This window comes from Mobula hypostoma, chromosome 21 (assembly GCF_963921235.1).
Source record: "Mobula hypostoma chromosome 21, sMobHyp1.1, whole genome shotgun sequence".
Lineage (NCBI taxonomy): Eukaryota > Metazoa > Chordata > Chondrichthyes > Myliobatiformes > Myliobatidae > Mobula > Mobula hypostoma.
In genome coordinates this window covers 16,489,865-16,514,822 of record NC_086117.1, presented here as the reverse complement: position 1 = coordinate 16,514,822, position 24,958 = coordinate 16,489,865, and the positions used below count along the sequence as shown (strand labels likewise).

Sequence of the window (24,958 nt, the reverse complement as noted above, 5' to 3'; positions counted from 1 at the left end):
GGGTGAATGCGTATGTCCATGAAATGGAGGAGATATGTGTGAAGTTAGCAATAATGGTGGAGGAAGGGAGATCCCGTTCGTTGAATTAGGATATTTCTGACGTCTTGGAAAGAAAAGTTTCATCCTAGGAACAGATGTGGCCGAGACAAAGGAACTGAGATAAGTCAATAGCATTCTTACAGGAGACAGGATGGGAAGGTGTATAGTCAAGATAACCACGGCAATTGGTGGGTTTATGAAAGACATCAGTAGACAGTCCATCTCCAGAGATGGAGACAGAGAGATTGAGAAAGGAGAGGGAGGTGTCAAGTGGTTCAAGTGAATTTAAGGTCAGAGTGGAAGTTGGAGGCAAAGTTGATAAAATTAACTAGCTCAGTCAGCATGGGTGCATGAAGCAGACCAAGGCAGTGGCCAGTATAGTGAAGGAAGTAGCTCAGGATGGTTGGTGTTAATGATTAGTGTATAAGGAGGATTTTACATTATCAGCTGAACTTATCTTGCTTTTTACTGAAAAACAAATTAGCTTATTGGTCAAGGTTTTATCTTGCCAACCAAAATGGTTTAGCAATCGCTGAAAAACAAATTGTCACATTACATCTTTGTGCTTCAAGGCCTCACAGACCTCATAAATCAAAGCAGTCTGTTTTGCTCATCTTTCTAACATGTCTGCTCATTATAAGTACTGTGAGTGGACAACACCATTCCAAGTTTTTAAAAAAATCTGTTTTTAACTCCCTCATTACATTTCTAAATACTACAGCTAATTGTAATATGATTTGTTAAAGAACAGCATGAAAAGAGAAAGGTGATGTAGAGCTATAAATTATGAATAATGAGAGACAATCTTGGCTCAGCAGATTATGATGTCAAACCAGTTTGGCTGCAGCTAAGAAACAGTTATTTAGTCACCACATAGTTGTATTATGGAGATGTTGGGAAAGAGGAAACAAGATGCATTCCTGTTGTTTGCATTTAGAAGTACTTTGATCTCCATATTTGGCAATTTAAATTAGTGATAATAAGTTGCAATACAATGGTTTTCTGGAAGCAGGATAAATTAAAGATAACAAATCAAAGAACATGCCTTGCAAAGTGATGAGAAGGAGCGGTAGGCCTCTTCAAATGCTGGAGCCTTCTAGAATGTAGCAAAGGAGGGCCAAGGAGCTTTGGGAATTGGATCATTTAAGGAGCATTATGTTGGGGAACATTTCGGAACCCAGCAAAGAAGGAGCAAGAAATTAATAAGAGAAACATAGAACATGAGAATAAACTGGCGGGAAACAAAAACGGATTGTCAGAGCTTTTGCAGGTACTCTCAAAAAAGTGTTTTCTAAAATGAGGTCCTTTTATGTAGAAATGGGAGCATAATACAGCAAATAAGAAAATGGCAAAGGAGTTAACCAATTACGCTGTGTCTGTAAAGATGCACAAAATATCTGGCAGAAACATTAGAGAATCAAAAGTCTAGCAAGACTTAGTAAATGAAGGAAGGATTTTTTTTTGACAGTAACAGAAAAATCAATGAAACTGAAAGCCAATAAATCATAATGGTCCAATCATGTGCACACTACTTTTGAAAGAAGTAGCTTTTGGTGCATCGGTTAACAAAATGCTGGGGGCACTCAGCAAGTCAGGCACATCTGTGGAGGGGAATAACTGCCAAAAGTTTCAGACTGAGCCTCTTCATCAGGATTGGAAAGGAAGGGGGCAGAAGCCAGAATAAGAAAGGGAAGGGGGAGGGGAAGGAATACAAACTGGTAGGTGATAGGTGAAGCCAGGTGACGGGGAAGGTAAGTAGGTGGTTGGGGGAGTGGGAGGTGAAGTAAGAGGTGGGAAAGGTAACAAGCTATAGAAAGAGGAATCAAATAGGAGAACATAGTTGGCCATGGAAGAAAGGGAAAATGGAGGGGAACCAAAGGGAGGTGAGAAGAAAAGGGATGAGACGAGAGCCAGAATACAAAAAGAGAGAAAGTAGGAAGGGAGAAGTTAATGTATAATAGCCTCTAGTAAAACAGCTTGAATATCTGTGTTTATAAAGGGGATATCTTTTTGGAAAATGTTTAAGTAAACAAATAGATGTAAAATCAAAAATAATTTCCCATTATTTTCACTGTAAAATCTTTTGTTACTATTTCTGAATCTAAGAATTTCGTTCAAAACTACCTATACTATTTAAAAGTTGTGATTTTAATTATAACCCGATATCAGTAGTGGGCAAGTTTTGGAAGGTGTTCTAAGAGAAGCAATATATAAGTATTTGGATAGACAGGGACTGATTAGGGATAGTCAACATGGCTTTGTGCATGGTGGATCATGTGTAACCAAGCTTACAGAGTTTTTCAGGCAATTGCCAGGAAAGTTGATGAAGGCAAGGCAGTGGATGTTGTCTACATGGACTTTAGCAGGGCCCTTGACAAGTCTGCATGGAAGGTTGGTCAAGAAGGTTCAGGTGGTTGGCACTCAAGATGGGGTTGTAAATTAAATTAGGCAGCAACACACAAAAGTTGCTGGTGAACGTAGCAGGCCAGGCAGCATCTCAAGGAAGAAGGATAGTCAACTGAAAGAAGAGCTAGTAAGAGATTTGAAAGTGGGAGGGGGAAGGGGAGATCCGAAATGATAGGAGAAGACAGGAGGGGGAGGGATGGAGCCAATAGCTGGACAGTTGATTGGCAAAAGGGATAGGAGAGGATCCCTATTAAATTAAATTAGACATTGGCTTTGTGAGAGAAGCTAACAAGTGACAGTCGATCGTTGCCTCTCTGATTGGCGGCCTGTGAGTAGTAGTGGGCTGCATGGACTGCTGCTGGGTCCGTTGTTGTTTGTCATTGATACCAATGATCTGGATGATAATATATAAACTGGATCGGCAAATTAGCGCATGACACTAAGATTGGTGGTGTAGTGGACAGTCATTTGGAAAAATGGACTGAAAAATGTGCGATGGAATTTAATGGAGACACATGAGGTGTTGCACTTTGGGAAGACAAACCGGGGAGGACTTGCACGGTGAATGGTAGGGTGCTGAATGCTGAAGAAGAGAGGGATCTTGGCATACAGATCCATAATTGCATGAAAGTGATGTCACAGGTTGATAGGGATGTAAAGAAAGCTCTTGGCACAATTGACCTTCATAAATCAAAGTATTGAGTACAGGAGTTGGGACGTTATCGGGAAATGTTGAACAGGTTTGGACTTCATTCCCCAGAGCGTAGAAGAATGAGGGGAGATTTGATGGTGGTATACAAAACTATCAGGTATAGAAAGTGTAAATGAAAGCAGGCTTTTTCTATTGAGGTTAGGGTGAGACTAGAACTAGAAGTCACTGGGTGAAAGGTGAAATGTTTAAAGGGAACATGAAGGGGAACTTTTTCACTCAGAGGCTGGTGAGTGTGTGGAATGAGCTCCCAATCAAAGTAGTGGATGCAGGTTTGATTTCAGTATTTAAGAGAAATTTGTATAGGACATGAATGGGAGGGGTATAGAAGGCTTTGATCGATGCCACTAAGCAGGTTAATAGTTTGGCATGGACAGGATGGGCCAAAGGGTCTGTTTCTGTGCTGTAGTAGTCTATGATTCCTACATATGAGAACTAAATGTGAGACGTGATCTCATTAGAAACTTTTATATTAGATAAAGATGCAGGGAGGACATTTCCCAGCATAATGAGTGTACAGCCAGGGATCACAGTCTCTAAATAAGTCATTTAAGGATGGAAATGGAGAGAAATTTCTTCATTCAGAGGGTGGTAAACCTTTTGGTATTTTCTATCCTTTGATGCTTTGGAGGTTCATTCATATATTCATTTGAACTGTGTGATGAATTTCTGAAGATTAAGGAGGGAAATTATATTTCAGAAAAATGAAATTATAGTAGAAGGTTATTTTGATGAATAGTAGAAAAAAGCTAGATGACTCACTTCTGCAAATAATTATGGTTTTGTATCCTTGCAACAGATAGAAATTGCATGGAGTTGTAGTGGGAAGTGTGTATGAAAAGATAATGAAACTTCATTTAATGTGTTATTTTGTTCAGTTGATGCAGAATGTTAACAGCAAGTCCTTAGTTTCTCAAAGTGGTCATAGAATCACAAAATGGCATGGAAGAAGGTATTTGTCTTATCAAGCCTATATAGCTCTGTGTAGGGGCATTCCAGCTCATATCACACTTCCCTCATTAGTCATCAGATTCCTGCCTTTCAGATCCCTATCCAGCACCTGTTTCAATACTGCAAATTGAATTTGCTTCTGTTATGGTAATGCCTTCCAGTTGGGTTCATGGTCTAATTTTTATGTTCTGTTGAAGGTTTACAGCTTTTTGGACAAAATGTCTTGTTATACAGAATTATACAAGCTCAAACCAAATGATATACTTTCACACGAGGATGAAACCCAGTGGAGAAGGCAAGCACCAAAACTACTTTATCCTCTTGGTAAGTTTAATGTAATCTTACAGAGTATAAAAACCATGTGTAACTCCTGCTCTTTATATTTATTTTCCCTCTACGGTACATAGAACATTGCGGCTCAGTACAGGTCCTTCAGCCCATGATATTGTGTCAACCCTTTAACTTGTTCCAAGATCATTCTAACCCTTCATTCTCACATTGCCCACCATTTTTCTTTCATTCACATGCCTATCTAAGTGACTCTTGAATCACCCTAATATGTCTGCATTTACCACCACCTCTCCTGGCAGATCATTCCACGCAACTACCACTCTCTGTGTAAAACCCTGCCTCTCGTATCCATACATAGTTTGATAATAATTACAGCAGCATGATGTAGAGCAGGGGTTCCCAACTTGGAGTTCACAGACCCCTTGCTTAATTGTATTGGTCCATAGTATAAAAAAAGTTTGGGAACCCCTGATGTAGAGGTTCGGGTGGAGCCTGTCTCATCAGAACAGTTCCTTCCTTCCCCAAGACTGGTGCCAATGTTACATCAGTTCACACCCACTTCTCCCACACTGATCTTTGAGTCATACATTTAACTCTAATCTTATTGACCCACGTGTCAATTTGTACTGGATTTGGGTAGTAGTTCAGAGGTTATTAACTTTTTTTATTCTACTTTTTAATTGTTTATCCTTCAGCCTTCACTGTTGTGAAGTAAGATTTTCAGACCTGTTGGGGCAAGCTCAAGGGTTGAGGCTCTTCCAGCACTACATCTTGGAACACCCCCACCCCTCCCGCCTCACAGTCACATTCTCTTGTCCCTCACCATAGATCACATTTGAAGCAGTTAATCTAATGGGTGTAACTGCCTCCTGAAATACAGTGTCAAAGTAACACACTCCCTCCCTGATGTGTTGCAGTGTTTGAAGCTCAGATTCTAGGTCATTATCTTTGAGCCTGATTTTCTCAAGTTGGCAGCACTTGCTGCAGATGTGGCCTACCAGCTCCCACAGCATACACTTGCATCACATCACCTGATCCTGCATCTCTATTTTGTTTAATTAGTTGTGGTTAATGGTTCACTGCTCAAGTTTAAATGACAAGTGGTCGTTTAGCATAGGAATAATGTGTAAATTGGACTGAAAGCAGAAGTAAAGTTTCACAGTAAATTTAATTACATAAATGCTCCACCATGGACAGTCCCAATCCTGGCTGTGAAAAGAGGAGGGTTGGGCATGGTTCTAGCAACCCCATCCCATAAAAACCTAGTGCTATAGAAAATGTTCATGGAAGCTTCAGAGACCTCGTTCCTGGGAGGAGGAAGAATCTCTGATGAGTTGCTGGCAGTGACCTAAGCCCTAATAAGGGTGATGGGCTTAAGTCAGTTAAGTAAGTTAGTTAATTGGGTAAATGGATTGACTGTTCTGCTTTTCCTTGGTTATCACATTCCTTTGCCTGTTTTGTAGCTAAACTGCACCATGTTATTGCAGTTATAGACTGGATACCCTTAAGATCTTTAAATATTAATGAACTTGGAGGTTTAAAGACTATTGTCACATGTACATTGAAGCATAGTGAAATGTGTCATTTGTGTCAATGACTAACGGTCTGAGGATGTACTAAGAGGATCCCACATGTGTCACCATGTTTCCAACACCAACACTGCATGTCCACAATGCCTGCAATGTGGAAGGAAACGAGCATTTGAAAGATATCCACTGCATCATAGGGTGATACAAACTCCTTCCAGACAACAGCAGGAATCTAACCCTGATCACTGGTGCTATAAAGCAGTTGTGCTAAGTGCTATACTACTGTGTTGCCCTTTCCTATTTTAGAAAATAAGATTTAAAATATAAAAGATGCAAAAAAAAGTTGGTAAAGCAGCAAAATTGCGATCCTTGATGAGCCTACATTCGATGCCAAGGCAAATGAAGTTAAGGAGGAATATACTGTCATAATGGATGCTACATTTTCCTTTAAATAATATTAAAAATGTCATTGCATATTTGTTTTTATTTAATCTAATTTTAGGATCTGGAAAGGCCAATATACGTATGCCACAGGGTACCTATGGAACTGTGATGCCTACAGCTCAGGGTTACCTTGTGCGTTGGCATTACTCGTACAGTGCCTGGACAATTTTCACTTGTGAGATTGAAATGCTGCTCCATGTAGTTTCTACAGCAGGTAAGCTGCCATTTGCTGTGCATCACAGCTATACACACTTGTAATTATCTCTGTTCATTTGTAGGGTGGAAATGTCTGCATTTACATTTTGTAAATCAATATAGACCACTAAAATGCCTTGTTGGCTGGCACAAGTGTGTAAGCTATTCTTTATGGTTGCTTAATTCTGGCTTCATAATGTCCTTTTATTGTGCCTGTTTCACTGTGGTTTTTATATAATTTCTGATTTTTCTGTGAAGTTATCAATTTTTAATGAGTTACGGTTGTTTATAAAGTATTTTCACATGAAATATTTGTGATATTGTCTGTCTGTGTTGCTTAAATATTTCAACAACCCACTGCCAAATTATGTAATTGATGGGCTTGTTTGCTTAAGTCCAGCTGAAGGAACTACAAATATATTGCAAGTTATTGCTACCAATTGACATAAATGTTTCCTTCCCTTTAAGGTGGTACATTTGCATGACATAATTTAAAGTTGGAGGGTATCTCCACTAATTTAATTTCTATAAAAACGAGTTGTTCATTTTATCAGAAGAGGCTTACCAGGAAGGTGGCTGGATTAGAGAGTGTAAGCTATAAGGAGGTTGGACAAACTTCAGTTGTTTTCTCTGCAGAGTCAGAGGCTGAGGGGAGAACCAGTAAAATTATGAAGAGTAGACAGAATCTTTGCCCCTAGGGGAGAAATGGTGTTTTACTAGAGAGTAGGCATTTAAGGTGAGAGGGGAATAGTTTAAAGGAGTTACAAAGGGCAAGGCTTTTATACAGAGAATAGCAACTGCCCGTAACAGGCTGTGAAGGGTAGTGATGGAAGTAGATACAATAGTAGCACTTAAGAGGCTTTTAGATCAGTGGTCCCCAACCACCGGGCCGCAAAGCATGTGCTACCGGACAGCGAGGAAACGATATGAAACGATATGAGTCAGCTGCACCTTTTCTCATTCCCTGTCACGCACTGTTGAACTTGAACATAGGGTTGCCAATTGTCCCGTATTAGCCGGGACATCCTGTATATTGGGCTAAATTGGTTTGTCCCATGCGGGACCGCCCTTGTCCCGTATTTCCCCTGCTAAGGTAGAGCATTCCTGTGAAACCGTTCGTAAGCCGAAATGGCGTAAAGCGAAGAAGCAATTACCATTAATTTATACGGGAAAAATTTTTGAGCCTTCTCAGACCCAAAAAATAACCTACCAAATCATACCAAATAACACAAAACCTAAAATAACACTAACATATTGTAAAAGCAGGAATGATATGATAAATACACAGCCTATATAAAGTAGAAATAATGTATGTACAGTGTAGTTTCACTTAACAGAGTCGGGAAGATTAAGCCGAAACTGATTTGTAGAAAAAAATCGGCACATACACGCATGCGCACACAGGTGCCTGCGCAAGGCTTCATGGTCACGGTGGTCTTTCTCGGAGTAAACACAAGCGTCCCGTATTTGACTGCTACTTTTGTCCCTTATTTGGGAGTGAGGAAGTTGGCAACTCTACTTGAACATGCCCCCACCCCCCACCCCCGGCCAGTCCACAAGAATATTGTCAATATTCAACTGGTCTGCAGTGCAAAAAAGATTGGGGACCCCTGTTTTAGATAGTGTTGCGGATAAATCTCAGGAGTAGCAGACAGAACAAATCATTCTGACTCAGAATTGTTTCAGACTAAAGGACTTCATTATACATGCTATCACGAAGAGCCTCCGCACCTAAGAGTGGTGTTAATGGGCTCTGCTTAGCTTGCAGACACACTTCATTATATAGACACAGCGTACGTGATTAAAAGCACTTAACAAGAACATTGCGTGACTTTGAACTTAGAACTAGATTGCAACAAACAAGAACATTGTGTGACTTTGAACTTAGAACTAAATCACAACATTTTTGTTGCATTCCAGCCGGCGCGGCAACCTCCTTGCTGATTTTAGCTCTTAGGAGCATTCACAAATGATTAGGTTAACCCCTACATATCCAAAGAGTCTTAAGTTCTTCCACAGATAGACACATAAATGTGCTGGAAATGAAAGGATATGAATATATACAAAGAGATTTTGTTTAATTTGGCATCGTGTTTGAAGGGCTTGTTCCTATGTTGTGCTGTTTTATGTCTACACAGTAATCTTGTAGCATTCAAATCTTGCATTAGCTTTTAAATAATAAAATCCTTTAATTGCTCATCAATAGATTCTATGTACAATTTTGTGTTTTTTTTTGTACCAGATGTTCTCCTTCATTGCCAAAAGGTCAAACCTATCATTGATGTGGTACATAAAATCGTCAGCGTAGATTGGTCCATTACAGATTGTCTGCTGCCGATCACTTCACGTTTATACATGTTAATTCAGAGGTAAGAATGTTCAAAAATGTATTCATGGAACTGAGAGTGAAAATTGTTTTCCTCTGTGGTATTGACAGTATATGTAGTTGCATAATAAATGAAATGATATAGTTATAATCTAATCAAAATTCTAAAAGTGTTGAGAAATAATTGCCAAATGACTTTAATGTTATTTATATTTTAGAGTGTAAATTTAACCTAAAAATAACTTGCCTGTAGTTAAGAACCCAATTATGTAAAACCTATTCATATCTTGTATTAGGCATTGTAGTGTCTGAGAATGTAGAGGAGGTTGCTTTTTTATTGTTGATGATGGTCTGTGTGCTTGCTGCAGGCTTAGTTCCGTTATGAACCCTCCAATGGAAGTGATTGCTTCTTGCGTAAATACCTTAACTGTTCTGGCCACACGGATGCCAGCCAAGGTAAGACTTAATGGGAACAATCACCAGCATTGTGCCGAGCATGTTGTTAAGGTCCTAAGGAAGCCAAGGAATCTTTATTTTCTCCAATCTTTTTAGGTCTCCCTGTGCCATACATGTTCTACTGCCTGAGAGTGTGGACAGGCTAACTGTTCCCAGTCCTCTGCAGTTCTACTATTAGGAAGGTCATGGATGCAGCGGAGGTTGACTCGCTTTTTTTCTTTTTTCCTCTTGTCCTGTTCACTCTTATGGGGAATCATTAAGTCTCTGCTGGCCAAACTCCTTGACAGCACAGGTGAGACGAGTAACTCTCCATAGGAAGAAGTGTGTATGAGCTCATTTCGTATGTTAGAAGTTTTTTGGTTCATTTGCACTGTTTTTCATTCCATGATCTATCAGTTTCCATAGAGAAGCAATGAACTTTTTGATCTGAAACTTGTATTTTTTTACCTTCTAATTACTGAAAATCGATGATTAGGAATTGCAGTTTTGCTATTGGGCTAAATGAACCTCTTTGCAATTTTTCACATGAACATTGGGGAAAATAAAAGATCATATACAGTCCAAAATTCAACAGGTTAAACTATTAAAAATGTAGTTGGAAAATCAGGTAGGATTATTAAAACAAGACAGTGAATTTGGACTAATTTGGTTGTAAGATATCAACTGTCAGAATGCTCACATCCTGCTCCTCCATCTCTGGAAGTACATTGGGAACCACTAACTTATTACTACATGAGGGCATGGCTTACATTATTTTGTTCATGTTACAATACATAACAAGCCCATTCAGTCCTTTGGGTCCTTTGGCTCTCAGCAGATCAATCCTTACTTAGCTATATCTTTCTAATTTGATGTCTCTCAATCAGCTTCCCTTTAATTGCAAGAAACTAGAACATCTGGAAACCCACAGGTATCAATAGTTTCCAGTAGTTTTAATAGCATTACAATAAGCCTGTTACATTGAAGATATAGAATAGTATACCAAAAGTCATTAACTAGATTAACTATTTTTCTGTACTTAGGTATGGTCAGATCTTCAGCACACAGGCTTCTTACCATACTCTGTGACACAAATCACTGGAATTGTGCAATCTATGAGGTATGGATAACAAATTACTTCCGATATGTAAGATCCTAATGATTTGACTGACTAAGTATTGCCAAGACATGTATATGCCTTGCATTTTAAATTTTCTAGCATTTTCTTTCATTTTTTTACTGTTTGCTGTATTACTGCCCTTGTAGGTCTACTTTGCTTGCTGTGGAAATGGCCTTTTGTTAAATTGAAATATTCTACTATCTCTAAAAATGTTAACACAGTCCCCTTATGTATCAAATATTTTTAAAACAAATCTTTAGAGGATTTCTACCTCTATAGATACTGCCTGACCTATTCCCAATGTTTTCGTTATTTTTAAAATTGCTTTCCAGCTATAAACTATCGTGTGCCCACTTTTCCCATACAAAATTTTGGAAATGAGGTAGATCAAAATTGGTGCATGAGTGTGCATTGAAAGGGATATTTGAGAGTTGTGAAGGAGAGCTAACAGAGGTGTATGCAGTATTAGGGGTGTACATAATTTAAATTCCTAAAAGCATTTAAAAAAAGAATGCATCTCATGGAGAAACTTCAGTAAAAATGGTTGTTATCTTCTTTTACTTTTGCTCTGATTGTTTTCGTAGAGCTTCTTATTAATGTCATTTGAATGGAATATATACTTTTGGGTATCCGAAAGATTAGTTAATGTGTTCTGCTTATCTTGGTTTTGTTTCTGTCGAAGGTTTATTGTAGCATAGAATTAGACTGCATATTTGGGGTTAAAGGATTTGCACCAAATTTTATTCTAACGCTCCTTATGTTAGACCTTTCAATTGCTACATTTGTTTCCCCCGACCTGTGTGGTTTATACTTTTTTTTAAAAAATTCCCCCCCCCCCCACTCTGACTTTACTGTATTGGCAAGAGTATATCTTAAATCTTTCAACAGTGGGGATGTAAGCCTTTCGCTATTCTTCAGGAGTTGACTGTTACCCTCTATAAATTCTGAGAAAAGTTGCCTCTTGGCTAAAATTTTATTGATGGAAGAAATGAGCATAAAATGGTAACTTTTTTTTCCTCCTTGCAGGGCTGAAGGGATGCAAGCTGGTAGCTATGGTAATCTTCTGCTGAGTATTGAGAGACCACAGGGTGAATATAGTGTCACAAGAGCATTTCTGCAGCTGGTTATAACACTGGTCAAGGTAAAGCTCACCTTTAAATAGAAGTTTTGCTTTGTTTAGTTCTGCCTATTAGAAATTAAACAATCCCCAAAAACATATATTGGTATCGTATTACTGAAACTAATATATAGGATTGAAGCATCTGTAATATTGCCTTCTGAATATTAGAGTCCATCTATTCCAGGGAAATTAATTTGGTCCAAACATAAATTCATAATTTATTTAGAAGTAGCTATTTCCCAGTTTACCTTTTCTTCAATCTGTCTAATAATTGAGGTTGTCATACACTAGTGGCCATATTATTAAGTACACCGTACACCTCGTTAGTGCAAATATCTAATCAGCTAATCATGGCAGAAACTTAATGCATAAAAGCATGCAGATATGGTTAAGAGAATCAGTTGTTCATCAAAATAGGGAAGGAATGTGATCTAAATGACTTTGACCATGGAATGATAATGCCAGTCAGGGTGTTTTGAGTATTTCAAAAATTATTGTTTTCCTGGGATTTTCATGCACAGATCTCTAGACTTACAATGAATGGTGCGAAAAACAAACAACATCCAATGAGTTGGCAGTTCTGTGGGTGAAAATGCTTGTTAATGAGAGAGATCAGAGGAGAATGGCCAGACTGGCTCAAACTGACAGGAAAGTTCAAAGTTCAAAACTCTTGCAACAGTAGTGTGCAGAGGAGCAACTGAATGCAGAACACGTCAATCCTTAAACCAGCATAAGTCCATGAAAGTGTATATTGGAATGTCAGTCAGAGGAAACTGAGGAATTTGACAATCTCAAGTATCCTTGAGAAAGCAGTAGTTGGCTGCTTTTTGTTTTTATAGTTTCTGACCTGTAGGATGACAATTCTTCCTCAGAGCTATTGGGTGAAGAGGTTTATGATTTCAATTAGCAACATTGAAGAACCTTGCAAGTTTTGGAGGTTTCATTCACTTTTTACCCTTGTAATAGGTTTTTGAAATCACCTTGAGTGTCCTTAAAAGAAGCCTTAATGGGTCAGTGCATTGGAGTTTGTAGATGGTGCATCTACATCATTAATAGATGAAGTTAACATTCAGGGTGCTTATTGTTTGCCACCGTATTTGGAGCTATGGTGATTTGGTACTATATTTGGCATGCACACCAATAGTGATTATTCCATTCTCTGATATATGCTTTGTAGGTAGTGAAAAGGGCGACGAGTAAATTCTGCACATCCCGTTCCCCCATTTCTGGAAGTACATTGGGAACCACTAATCTATTACTATATGAGGGCATGGGTTACATTACTTTGTTCATGTTGCAATACATGACAAGCCCATTCAATCCTTTGGATCCTTTGGCTGTCAGCCAATCAGTCTTTATTTAGCTATGCCTTTCTAACTTGATGTCTCTTACATGCCAATCAACTTCCTTTTAATTCTTTTGCCACTTAGAATAAGTAATAATTTATAGCAGCCATTTAACTTATCAACTCATCCCATGGATGTTGGAATAAACTGGAACATCTGGAAACCCACAGGTATCAGCGAACTCCTTGCAGACGATGCCCAAGGTCAGAATTGAAACATGCTCCATGTAGCTGTGAGCCAGTAATGTTAACTGCTGCACCCACAACACTAGCCTAAGGAGATTGAGTTGCAAATAGAATTGACAATGGTGCAAAAGTCATCTTCATAATCTTAAGATTAGATTGTCAGTGAATTAATGGAATATGCTTGGACTTAGGTTTTTGCCCACTTGGACTTAGGTTTTTGCCCACTTGGACTCCTCTTCTGATTTTCTGGGATTAAGATGCTTGACGTACAATGGCAGCCACCTTTTTCACTCTTTTTTTTGTATTGAGGTTGGTGATTGCTTGATTTGGACACCAAAGTGGTTTTTCTTGCATCTGTACAATCTACTAGATTCACGGTTGTATATCCAGACATTTCATGAACTTCTGTTGCATATGTAAATTGCTGTGATGAGGCATAACAACATGAAAACTTCAAAATTTCATCAAAGGACACCATCCTTAGTAAAGATGTGCAATTTTCAAATTATGAGATATCCATTTTGTTGCCCCTTTGGTTTTTTTCATACTTGCATTATTAACTTTAGCGTGACCCACGTATTTTGTAGTTTATTTCATATTATTTCTGGTTCATAAAAAGGTATTGTAATAATAAGTACTTTATTGATCCCAAGTGGAAATACTTTCGTTACAGCAGCAACATTTAACACCACACTTAGTAGTTTGCAGACTTAACTAATAATAAAATGCAGAATAGTAATATACACAATAATAATTTACTAATGTATAATAATGTACGAAATAATAAAGCAGAGACTATTGTACTGTGATCTGTGTTCTACTGTCGCACAGGGATGAACTGTTGTGTATGCTTATTGCATTTGGTAGAAAAATTTTCTATAATGATCCTTGTGACAATGGAGCTGAATGAACCTGTTTGAAAGGGTGCTCAGCTGCTTATTCAGTAGGTTGTGGAGTGGGTGTGTCAGATTGTCCATGATGGACAATGGTTTGTTTAGTGTTCTTCTCTCCATCACTAACTCAAAAGAGTCGGGGTTGTAGCCAAGGATGGATCCAGCCTTTCTGATGAGTTTATTTAATCTTTTTGCATCACCAGCACTGACGCTGCTCTCCCAACATGAAGCTGCAAAGAAGCCTGCACTAGCTACAACAGACTGGTAAAAGATCTCCAACATACTGCTGCACAGATCGAAGGATCTCAGCTTCCTTAGAAAGTAGTCTGCTCATCCCCTTCTTGTAAACAGCCTTGTTGGTTTTCCAGTCAAGTCTGTTGTCGAGGTGAACACCCAAGTATTTGTATTGCTCTACAACCGCAACTACTACTTCCAGAATGTGTACAAAACTTGGCACAATTCTGTTCCTCCTAAAATCAATGTCCATCTCCCTAGTTTTGGCCACATTCTTGAACAGGTGATTCCTCCCACACCACCCCACAAACTTGTCCACCAGTCCTCTAAACTCCGACTCTTGCCCATACACCCATCCACCGCAGAGACATCAGAGAACTTCTGCAAGTGACAAGACTCAGATTTGTACTGAAATTCTGAAGTGTACAGTGTGAACAGAAACAAGAGACAGGACAGTCCCTTGTGGTGTTCAGTGCCATTCACCTCCATCTCAGACAGAGAACTACCCAGCCGTTCAGACTGTGGTCGATCTGTCAGATAGTAATCCAGGAGATAGTGGATTCGTCTCGCCCATCTGTTTCAACTTCTCGCTCAGAAGGGAGTTGCTGGATTGTTTTGAAGGCACTAGAGAAATCAAAAAATGTGATTCTCACAATGCCACCAGCATCCGGGTGGGAGTGGGCTCTTTGCAACCGGTAGATGGTGGTATCATCCACTCCCACATGAGGTTGGTAGGCAAACTGTAGATGGTCCAATGAAGATCTCACCTGCAGTCCAAATAAGTCAGGACCAGCTCTCCAGCACCTTCATCACATGAAATATGAGGGAAATTGGTCTGTAATCTTCAGATGGCGTTGCCTGCTTGGGTACAGGAACCAAACAGGAAGTCTTCCATAGCACTGGTATCTTTTCCTGACTCAGACTGACAAAATACCAGACAGCTGGCTCGCACAGGCCTTCAGTACCCTGGGGCTGATACCGTCCAGTCCAGCAGCCTTGCCTTGATATAACCTCTCCAGCTGTTTCTTAATCTGACCTACAGTCACAGTCAGGCGAGGGAGGGTGGTCATCCCCATGGAGGCAGGATGCTCCAAAGTTGGGGGTTTGGAACACAAGCACTCACCAGAGGGGAGGGAGGGGTGGAGGGAGAAGGCTTCTCAGGGCAGGGAGGGTATGTGGTTTGGGCAAGTGGGGGAGAGGACAGCAGGAGGTCCTATCCTGAACCTGTTGAAAAACAAGTTCAATTGGTTGGCCCTATCCAGACAGCCCTCAATCTTTCTTAACCTTAAAGCCAGTGATCTTATTCATGCCTCACCACACGTCCCTTATGCTATTCTGCTGGAACTTGTACTTGAGCTTCCTGTAGGATTCTTTACACTTCCTCAGCTTTACCCTCAGTTCACTCTGTACTTATCTCAGTGCTTGTCTATCTCCAGACTTGAAGGCTTTCTTCTTCTTATTCAAAAGTTCTTTCAGGTCACTGGTGATCCAGGGCTGCTTGTTGTAGAGTAGTCCTGGCTGGTAAGATGGTGTTCTCACAGAATTTGATATAGTCTGTGATTCAATCAGTCATTTTGTTAACGTTCTCCCTGTCTGGTTAGCATAACACATCCCAGTCCGTCCTGTCAAAGCATTCCTGCAGTGCCTCCTTAACATCCTGAGTCCACCTCCTCGCAGTCCTTGTTGACACAGGCTGCCGCTGGACTAGAGGCACACACCTGGGTATTAGCAGGGCCAGATTGTGTTCAGATCTGCTGTGGGGGAAGGGCAGCGGCACTGTATGCATCCTCTACATTCACATACAGAAGGTCCAGTGTTCTATTGTCCCGCATAGGGCAGCTGGCATATTGATAAAAAGTTGGTATTATTCAAGAGAAACATGATTAAAATCCCCAGTAGCAGCCACAGAAACATTGGGATATTGAGTTTGTGTTCTAGGATTGGTCAAAAGAATAGCATTGCACACTACATTTATATTAGCCGATGGTAGAATGTAAACAACAACTGAAGCGGCAGTTGAGAATTACTGAGGCAAATATAATATGGTCATATCACAATGGCTAAAAGCTCGATGTCCGGGCTACATAAATGTTCCTTTACAATAACATGTCTGGGGTTACCCACCTTTAATTCACAAACTCTGCAGTCCCTCCTCCCTTCTTCTTGCTGCTCAGTGTAACATTTCTGTCTGCTTGAACGGTCTTGAAAGCCGGTATGGTAGCACTATGGTCCAGAAAATGGTATAAAGGATCAGATTATGTCTAGCAGTATATTATTACATATATTTGATGCAAAACGTGGAAGGTTGCTTGATCTGCAAACAAGAATGTTTAAACATCAGAATTGCTTACATTGTAAATAAATAGCATATTTATGGTACTGATGCAACTCCAATACCATAGTAATACTGCTTTGCAGTATTAATTAATGGATATAATTAATTTAGTTGGTTTTGTGCGTCTTGTGTTGTTGTCGTGATCAAGTAAAATGGCCTAAAATTTGGTTTCTTTTGGACAGGGACAACTGGGAAGTACACAGAGTCTAGGTCTTATGCCTTGTGTGGTCTTTGTCTTGAAAGAGTTGCTGCCGACCTACCATAAATGGCGTTATAACGTCTATGGCATGCGAGAAGAAATTGGTAAGGGTTTGTTCACAAATCATTGTGTAACTTTTGTTTTAATTTAATATGCAGGATTTGAGTAGTCTCTTAAAATAATTCAGATATTTTGAATTACATTTTATAGACACATTCATCATATGTCTACTGGAAACTCGAATAATCTGATTTACTAGGGATTTTTAGTATAGAACTGGTGCATTTTTGAGGTGGTTGGGTGTTATTTCTTTTAATGTCCATAGATATTCAATTAACTTTTTTTGTTTAGAAGTTAAACTTAAATTTTCCAGTCAATTATGAAGTAGAAAGGGAGCATGGGAACCTGGACCCATTTAATTGAAGGAGATCAAAGGAACTGGTACTTGAGTCAGAGGGGAGTGCAACAAACATTGCCTGGTGAGCCGGATGCTGAACTGTAGAAATTTCCAAATAGTCCAATAACAGATAATTGGAGTTTTATTGTAGTCGAGTATTTAAGGCTTGTGAGTGCATCTTGGTGCAACTTGTGGTATCATACTTAACCTATATCATAATACACCCATTATTGGTACAATCAGTTTATTGTTAGACTTAAAATAATTTCAAAATATAAAGTATAAATATCTAAGTTACTGAATAAGGAAACTGAGTTTGATCAGATTTTATGTGAAATGCCTACTGTAGAAATTTAGTTAATGACTATAAAAATGTGCTCTATTTATAAGTAATTTTTAAATGTAAAAAAAAGTATTTTAATGGCACTTGTTCATACAACTGTAGCTTTATTTGCCCACAATTCACATTTTCTTGTTTCTGTATATTTTGAAGTATATTTCATCGGAACCCTGCGTTTGTCCATTCATCAGAAGAAAGTAGTCCTCCAACCACCTACCTTATACCAAATAAATAGTTAATTTATGAGATATACTGTGCAGCTTTTAAACAGCTTCCTATTTATTAGTCTGCACCAAAGGAAATAATCTAGTGTGTAGTATAGAAACAAAATTTTCCAGTTGTAGACTGAATGGACATCTCCTAAGTTGCAAATTTCCTTTTCCTATAATGGCTTTCATCCAATTATACATTTGAGAAATTTAACCCTAAACCATTATGTACGATTTATATGAGAGTGTATCTGTGGTGAAGTGGGGTATATTTTCAGTACTGATTAGTGGAACAGTGCAAGGTGATAGTGTGTCTGTGAGTTGGGGAGTGGGGGTGTTGTGTATTTTCGGTACAGATTATATAGTGTTAAACATAACAAAATATTATCGTATCTAAGCATTGGATGTGTGACATCCGTATGTAATAACTTAATTAGCTGGAAAATCATTTATTTATGGTTTAAACTACAAGTTAACACAAGCTATCGAATACAAAATGACAGAATAATTTTAGAAGTAAATAATTTTGATTTTAGAAAATCTATCACTCTTGGTTTCAGTTCCATTTCAGACCAGTTAAATTGAGATTTTTGAAGATATTTGTAGATTCTGGTGTGTTTTTTTTCCTTGTACAAGTTTTTATCTCCATTTTTTCTAGGCCGATGTACGAGGTTTACTTAATAGTGGATATCTGATCATTTAACATAAAATGTACAGATCTACTCACCTTTTGACACTTTATATATAAGCATATTTTTCCACAAAATTCAAGAGTCTGAGAAAATTGCAGACTTTCTCAGGTGATCTATGTTATTTTCATCTTCGTAGAGAATGCAACTTTATGTAATGTCCTTTTGTTTTTGGTCGAGTTTTTAAAAAATAATTTAAGTGAAGATGTAACAGTAAAACTTGGTTAATCTTCATTTATTTAAAAAAGATGATGAAGTGATTTTTCCTTTGCCCCTGACGGCCATGACCTTTTGGATCAGTCTTCCTGAAAGCCAAGGGAAGTAGAGTTTCTGAATATTTTTGAGGTTTGTTGATAGAAGGTTTGTTTTGGTAAGAGATTGAAAGGTTGACAAAGATGCAGGGTTGAAGTTACATTCAGATCAACTGATTGTATTAAACGGCAGAGTTGTTTAAGGGGCTGAGTAGCCTTTTTCTATTCCTAATTCATGTCTTCTCTATAAGATAAAGGACAGGATGTTGATTTTTTTGTGTATGAAATGGCAGACAATGAAATGAAATTGAAGCAAGTGGGTGATTTTCAGATTTTCACTACCACTCAGTTAAATTGATCTTTGCCAATGAGTATGTCATGCATTATTGTATTATATTACTGTACCTAGTAGTTTTTCTGGAAACAGCGTAAATGTTAAGGAATTGTGGAAGAGCAAATTTTACAAACCCCATTTCCAGAAAAGTTGGGATATTTTCCAAAATGCAATAAAAATAAAAATCTGTGATATGTTAATTCATGTGAACCTTTATTTAACTGACAAAAGTACAAAGAAAAATATTTTCAATAGTTTTACTGACCAACTTAATTGTATTTTGTAAACATACACAAATTTAGAATTTGATGGCTGCACCACACTCAACAGAAGTTGGGACAGAGGCATGTTTACCATTGTGTTACATCACCTTTCCTTTTAATAACACTTTTTAATCGTTTTGGAACTGAGGATACTAATTGTAGTAGATTTGCAATTGGAAATTTTGTCTATTCTTGCTTGATATAAGACTTCAGCTGCTCAACAGTCCTTGGTCTCCGTTGTCTGATTCTCCTCTTCATGATGCGCCATACATTTTCAATAGGAGATAGATCTGGGCTGGCAGCAGGCCAGTCAAGCACATGCACTCTGTGTCTACAAAGCCACGCTGTTGTAGCCCGTGCAGAACGTGGTCTGGCATTGTCCTGCTGAAATAAGCATAGACATCCCGGGAAGAGACGTCGCCTTGATGGCAGCATATGTCTCTCTAAGATTCTAATATACGCCTCAGAGTCAATGGTACCTTCACATACATGCAACTCACCCATGCCGTGGGCACTGATGCACCCCCATACCATCACAGATGCTGGCTTTTGCACCTTTTGCTGATAACAATCTGGATGGTCGTTTTCATCTTTGGCACGGAGAACTCGACGCCCATTTTTTCCGAAAACTAGCTGAAGTGTGGACTCATCTGACCACAGCACACAGTTCCACAGTCTTTCGGTCCATCTGAGATGAGCTCGGGCCCAGAGAACTCGCTGGTGTTTCTGCATGGAGTTGATGTATGGCTTCCTCCTTGCATGATACAGTTTCAAGTTGCATTTCTGGATGCAGCAATGGACTGTGTTGAGTGACAATGGTTTTCCGAAGTACTCCCGAGCCCAGGTGGCTATAATTGTGACAGTAGCATGACGGTTTCTTAGGTAGTGCCGCCTGAGAGCTCGAAGATCACGCGCATTCAACAGTGGTTTCTGATCTTGCCCTTTACGCACTGAGATGTCTCTGAATTCTCTGAATCTTTTCACAATATTATGTACTGTAGATGTTGAAAGACCTAAATTCTCTGCAACCTTGCGTTGAGAAATGTTCCTTTTGAACTGACTAACAATTCTCTCACAAATTTTGGCACAAAGGGGTGAGCCACGACCCATCCTTGCTTGCAAAGACTGAGCCTTTGATGGACGCTACTTTTATACCCAGTCATGATACCTCACCTGCTACCAATTAGCCTGCTTAATGTGGAGTCTTCCAAACCGGTGTTACTTGAATATTCTGTGCACTTTTCAATCTTGTTTTAACTCTGTCCCAACTTTTGTTGAGTGTGTTGCAGCCATCAAATTCTAAATTTGTGTATATTTACAAAATACGATTAAGTTGGTCAGTAAAACTATCGAAAATCTTTTCTTTGTACTTTTGTCAGTTAAATAAAGGTTCACATGAATTAACACATCACAGATTTTTGTTTTTATTGTATCCTGGAAAATATCCCAACTTTTCTGGAAATGAGGTTTGTAGAATAATATTTACTTTTTGCTTCATTTTTAAGATGATTTTGTTAAAATGAGCAATGCATATTAACAACTGTGTATGATTTATTTTTCATTTGTTTTCAATTTCATGTTCTTGCATTTGCTGTAGGTTGCCTGATTCTTGAGCTTATTTATACCATCTTGAATCTGAACCCTGAAGAGGCATCGCAAGGCAGGTATGATGCTAAGAATCAATTTTGTAGCCTGTATTTATTTTTCAGAGGTGCTGATGGAAGTATATTTCACTTTATTAAAATATTAATGTTATACTTATTTTCCTCATTTGCCAGTCCTCTCAGTCTTCAGACTCTGTGTATCCATTGTTTGGCAAACACAGAAGCAGGACAAGCCATCGTAAATATTATGGCTATTGGGGTGGACACAATTGATACAGTAATGGCAGCACAGCCCAACAGGTATGATTAATGTCGACATCAATCAGCTCCTTTTGCAATTCATCCAGTACAGATTTTCTACTGATTTTTTGTAGCCATAACCTTTGTAAATGCTGCGCAGCAGAAAGTATGTGTTTACAAGATGCTGCAAAAGATTTCATTGTATGTGTGTGAATTGGAATTTGTTTGATTCACCAGGTAGTAATTTTCAGATTACAACTTGGTGCACATGGGGAAAGGTATTATTTTTCTTTTAGCCTAATCACAATATAGAGTATACCAAGCATGAGCATGTGGGTAATTATTTCACCTTTCTCAGTCACTATCGATTTCAAATGCTTAAGCCATACAGAGTGTTAGATGCAAGATAGCTCCTATTTTCTTTTTAATGTTTCCTACATCTTTAAAATGTTGGTACTAATGTTTGACTTCTGATTTTCAATTACTTTTTGTCATTCAATATAACCGTATTATATGATGGATATTTTTATGCTGTGGGCTGGTGCTTGCTTGGGCAATTGACATTACTTAAATTCATTCCGCTGGGGATTTTTATATTTAACCAAGAGTCTTGAAGTTGTTCAGTTTACTGTAGTTAATTGAGAAGAATTGATCTTAATACGTCATAAGATTCTGATCCAAGAAAAGGTTGACAGAAGTTTGTGTAGGAGAACACTTTGCATCTTGTGATCACAATGCCATTAGTTTCATGGTAAATATGCCGAAGGATAGGTCTGATCCGCGATTTAAGATTCTAATTTGGAGAAAGGCCAATTTTGATGGTATCAGAAAGGATCTGGCAAGTGTGGATTGGGACAGACTGTTTTCTGGCAAAGGTGTACTTGGTAAGTGGGAGGCCTTCAAAAGTGAAATTTTGAGAGTACAAAGCTTGTATATGCTTGTCAGAATAAAAGATAACGATAACAAATGTAGGGAACTTTGGTTTTCAAGAGATAATGAGGCCCTGGTTAAGTTAGGTGCTTATGGAGTGTAAGATATGCAAGAGAATGCTTAAGAAAGAAATCAGGAGGGTTTAAAAATGCATGAGGTTGTCCTAGCAGACAAGGAGAAGGAGAATCCTAAGAGAATCAGCAGATATGTTAAGAGCAAAACTGGTACTCTGGTGAGCAGAATTTTAATCGTGTGGAACCAAAAGAGATGAGGGACATCTTGTATCATTTTTTTTGCATCTGTACTTAATCAGGAGACGGACACAGAAGTGAGGCAAAGCGGCGTCAACTTCACGGGCCCTATATAGACTACAGAGGGAAGGTGTTTGCTGTCCTGGGACTAATCAGGGTGGATAAATCCCCAGGGCCTGTCAAGGTGTTCCCTCAGGCCCTGCGGGAGGCAAGTGCAAAAATTGCTGGGGTCCTAGCAGAGTTATTTAAATCATCCTTAGCAGCAGAAGAGGTACCAGAGAATTAGAGGATAGCCAATGTTGTTGTGCTGTTTAAGAAAGGCTCTGAACATAAACCAGGAAATTATAGGCTGGTGAGCCTGACATCAGTAGTGGGAAGGTTACTGGAAGGTACTCTAAGGGACAGGAGATATAAGCATTTAAATAGACATGGATTGATTAAGAATAGTCAGCATGGCTTTGTGCATAGTAGGTCATGTCTAACCAATCTTGGAGAGTTTTTTGAGGAAGTTACCAGGAAAGTGGATGAAGGTGAGGCAGTGGATGTTGTCTACATGGATTTTAGCAAGGCATTTGAATTTGACAGAGTCCCGCAAGGGAGATTGGTCAAGAAAGTTCAGTCAGTCAGCATTCAAGGTGAGGTAGCAAATTGGATTAGACATTGGCTTTGTGGAAGAAGCCAGAGTGGTAGTAGATGGTTGCCTTTCTGACTGAAGGCCTGTGACTAGTGGAGTGCTGTAGAGATCAGTGCTGGGTATATTATTATTTGTCATCTATATCAATGATCTGGATGATGATGTGGTTAACTGGATCAGCAAATTTGTGGATGACATCAAGACTGGGGATGTTGTGGGCAGCAAGGAACACTATCATGACTTGCAGAGGGATCTGGATCAGCTGGAAAAATGGGCCAAAAATGGCAGATAGAATTTAACGCTGAAGGACCTGAGTTATGAGGAAAGATTGAATAGGTTAGGACTTTATTCCTTAGAATGTAGAAGATCGAGAGCAGATTTGATAGGAGGCATTCAAAATTGTGAGGGATATGGGTAGAGCAAATGCAAGCAGGCTGTTTCCACTGATGTCGAGTGGGACTACAACCAGAGGTCATGGGTTAAGGATAAAAGGTGAAAAGTTTAAGGGGGAACATGTGGGGAAATGTCTTCACTCAGAGGGTTGTGAGAGTGTAGAATGAGCTGCCACCACAAGTGGTGCATGCGAGCTTGATTTCAAGTGAACTTTGGTTAGGTACATGGCTGGTTGGGGTATGAAGTGCTATGGTCCTTGTGGTCCTGAGCTATTGACATGGACTAGATAGACCAAAAGGCCTGTTTCTTTGCTGTACTTTTCTATGACTTCTAAAATGCTTCAAGTTCTTAGAACATTGGAACAGGGTGTTCGATGGAAGAAGCTTTTCACACAGCTAGCTCCATCTAAGTGATAACATTTAGGTATGCATTCAGTGACCACTATATTAGGTACACCTTTTTTAGTACTGGATAGGACTTCTGCTGTAGCTCATCCAGTTCAATGATCGACATGTTGTACGTTCAGAGATGCTCTTCTGTACACCACTGTTGTAACACCTAATTATTTGAGTTACTGTTACCTTCCTGTCAGCTTGAATCTGTCTAGCGTTCTCCTTTGGCCTCCCTCATTAACAAGCTGTTTTCATCCACAGAACTGCTGCTCACTAGATTTTTTTTTTGTTTTGCACACCATTCTCTGTAAACTCTATAGGCTGTAGTGCATGATAATCTCAGAATATCACCAGTTTCTGAGATAGTCAAACCTCCCCATCTAGCTCCAACAATCTCACCATGGTCAAAGTCACTCAGATCACATTCCTTCACTATTCTGATGTTTGGTCTGAACCTCTTGACAATGTGTGCATGTTGGGTTTCTGCCACATGATTGAGTCACAGGCTTACTGAGCAAAACAAGGGGAAATGCTATTGATCCAAAGTTATATTGAACTGGAGGGAAAACACTAAATACAGGTCGACCTTCACTATTCCGGCACCATTGGGACCTGAGGAGTGCTGGATTAGTGAAAATGCCGAATTACTGAAGGATCGCATTAAGCATAATCAGTGCCGGATTATCAAAGGAACCGGATTACAGGTAGTCAGATTAGTGAAGGTCGACCTGTACTATGGGATTGTCGTACTTTTAAGAAAGGAAATTTTTATTACAGCAATGTTTTGACAAATTGCAATGTCCTGGATGCTAAGGGCAACTCTAATTTGGTGAAGATAACTAAAATAATCAGTAATGCTGTTAAAAGAATATTGCACTTTAAGTACTAAACTTTGTCTTTCCTAGCATTAATATTTATCAGTTTAAACTAACTGCATCCTTTTTTGTCCTTTTGCAACCAACTACCAAAAATGTAAAAGTAGCAGCGGATCTGAAGGATCAGGTCAGACTCTCACTCAGACCGTGAAACTGGCATTTTCTATAACGAACAATGTCATCAAACTGAAGCCATCATCAGAAGTGATCTCACCACTGGAACAGGCTCTGACTCAACATGGTATGTTATCATGAAACTAAGCAATAATGAGAAATTAGATTTTGAATGTGTTGAAAATGTTATTGCTGATAATCTTATGCTTTGATTTTGTTTCACCTGTTCTTAATGACCCATTGCACCATTAACTTTCAACACTATTAACTGAGCACCCTTCAATG

The 24,958-nt window shown here is 38.9% G+C and overlaps 1 protein-coding gene across 1 annotated transcript in view; it reads left to right on the top strand.

Annotated features, from left to right (window-relative positions):
• The window catches only part of nup188 (nucleoporin 188), a 101,151-nt gene that overhangs the window by 32,599 nt on the left and 43,594 nt on the right, over nt 1–24,958 (top strand). Inside the window, exons 15-24 of the mRNA XM_063073489.1 lie at nt 4,303–4,429; nt 6,428–6,583; nt 8,807–8,933; nt 9,259–9,346; nt 10,369–10,445; nt 11,472–11,586; nt 16,741–16,861; nt 20,838–20,904; nt 21,019–21,144; nt 24,667–24,800. Coding sequence (XP_062929559.1) covers nt 4,303–4,429; nt 6,428–6,583; nt 8,807–8,933; nt 9,259–9,346; nt 10,369–10,445; nt 11,472–11,586; nt 16,741–16,861; nt 20,838–20,904; nt 21,019–21,144; nt 24,667–24,800 — 1,138 coding nt within the window. The remainder of the gene's footprint in view (nt 1–4,302; nt 4,430–6,427; nt 6,584–8,806; nt 8,934–9,258; nt 9,347–10,368; nt 10,446–11,471; nt 11,587–16,740; nt 16,862–20,837; nt 20,905–21,018; nt 21,145–24,666; nt 24,801–24,958) is intronic.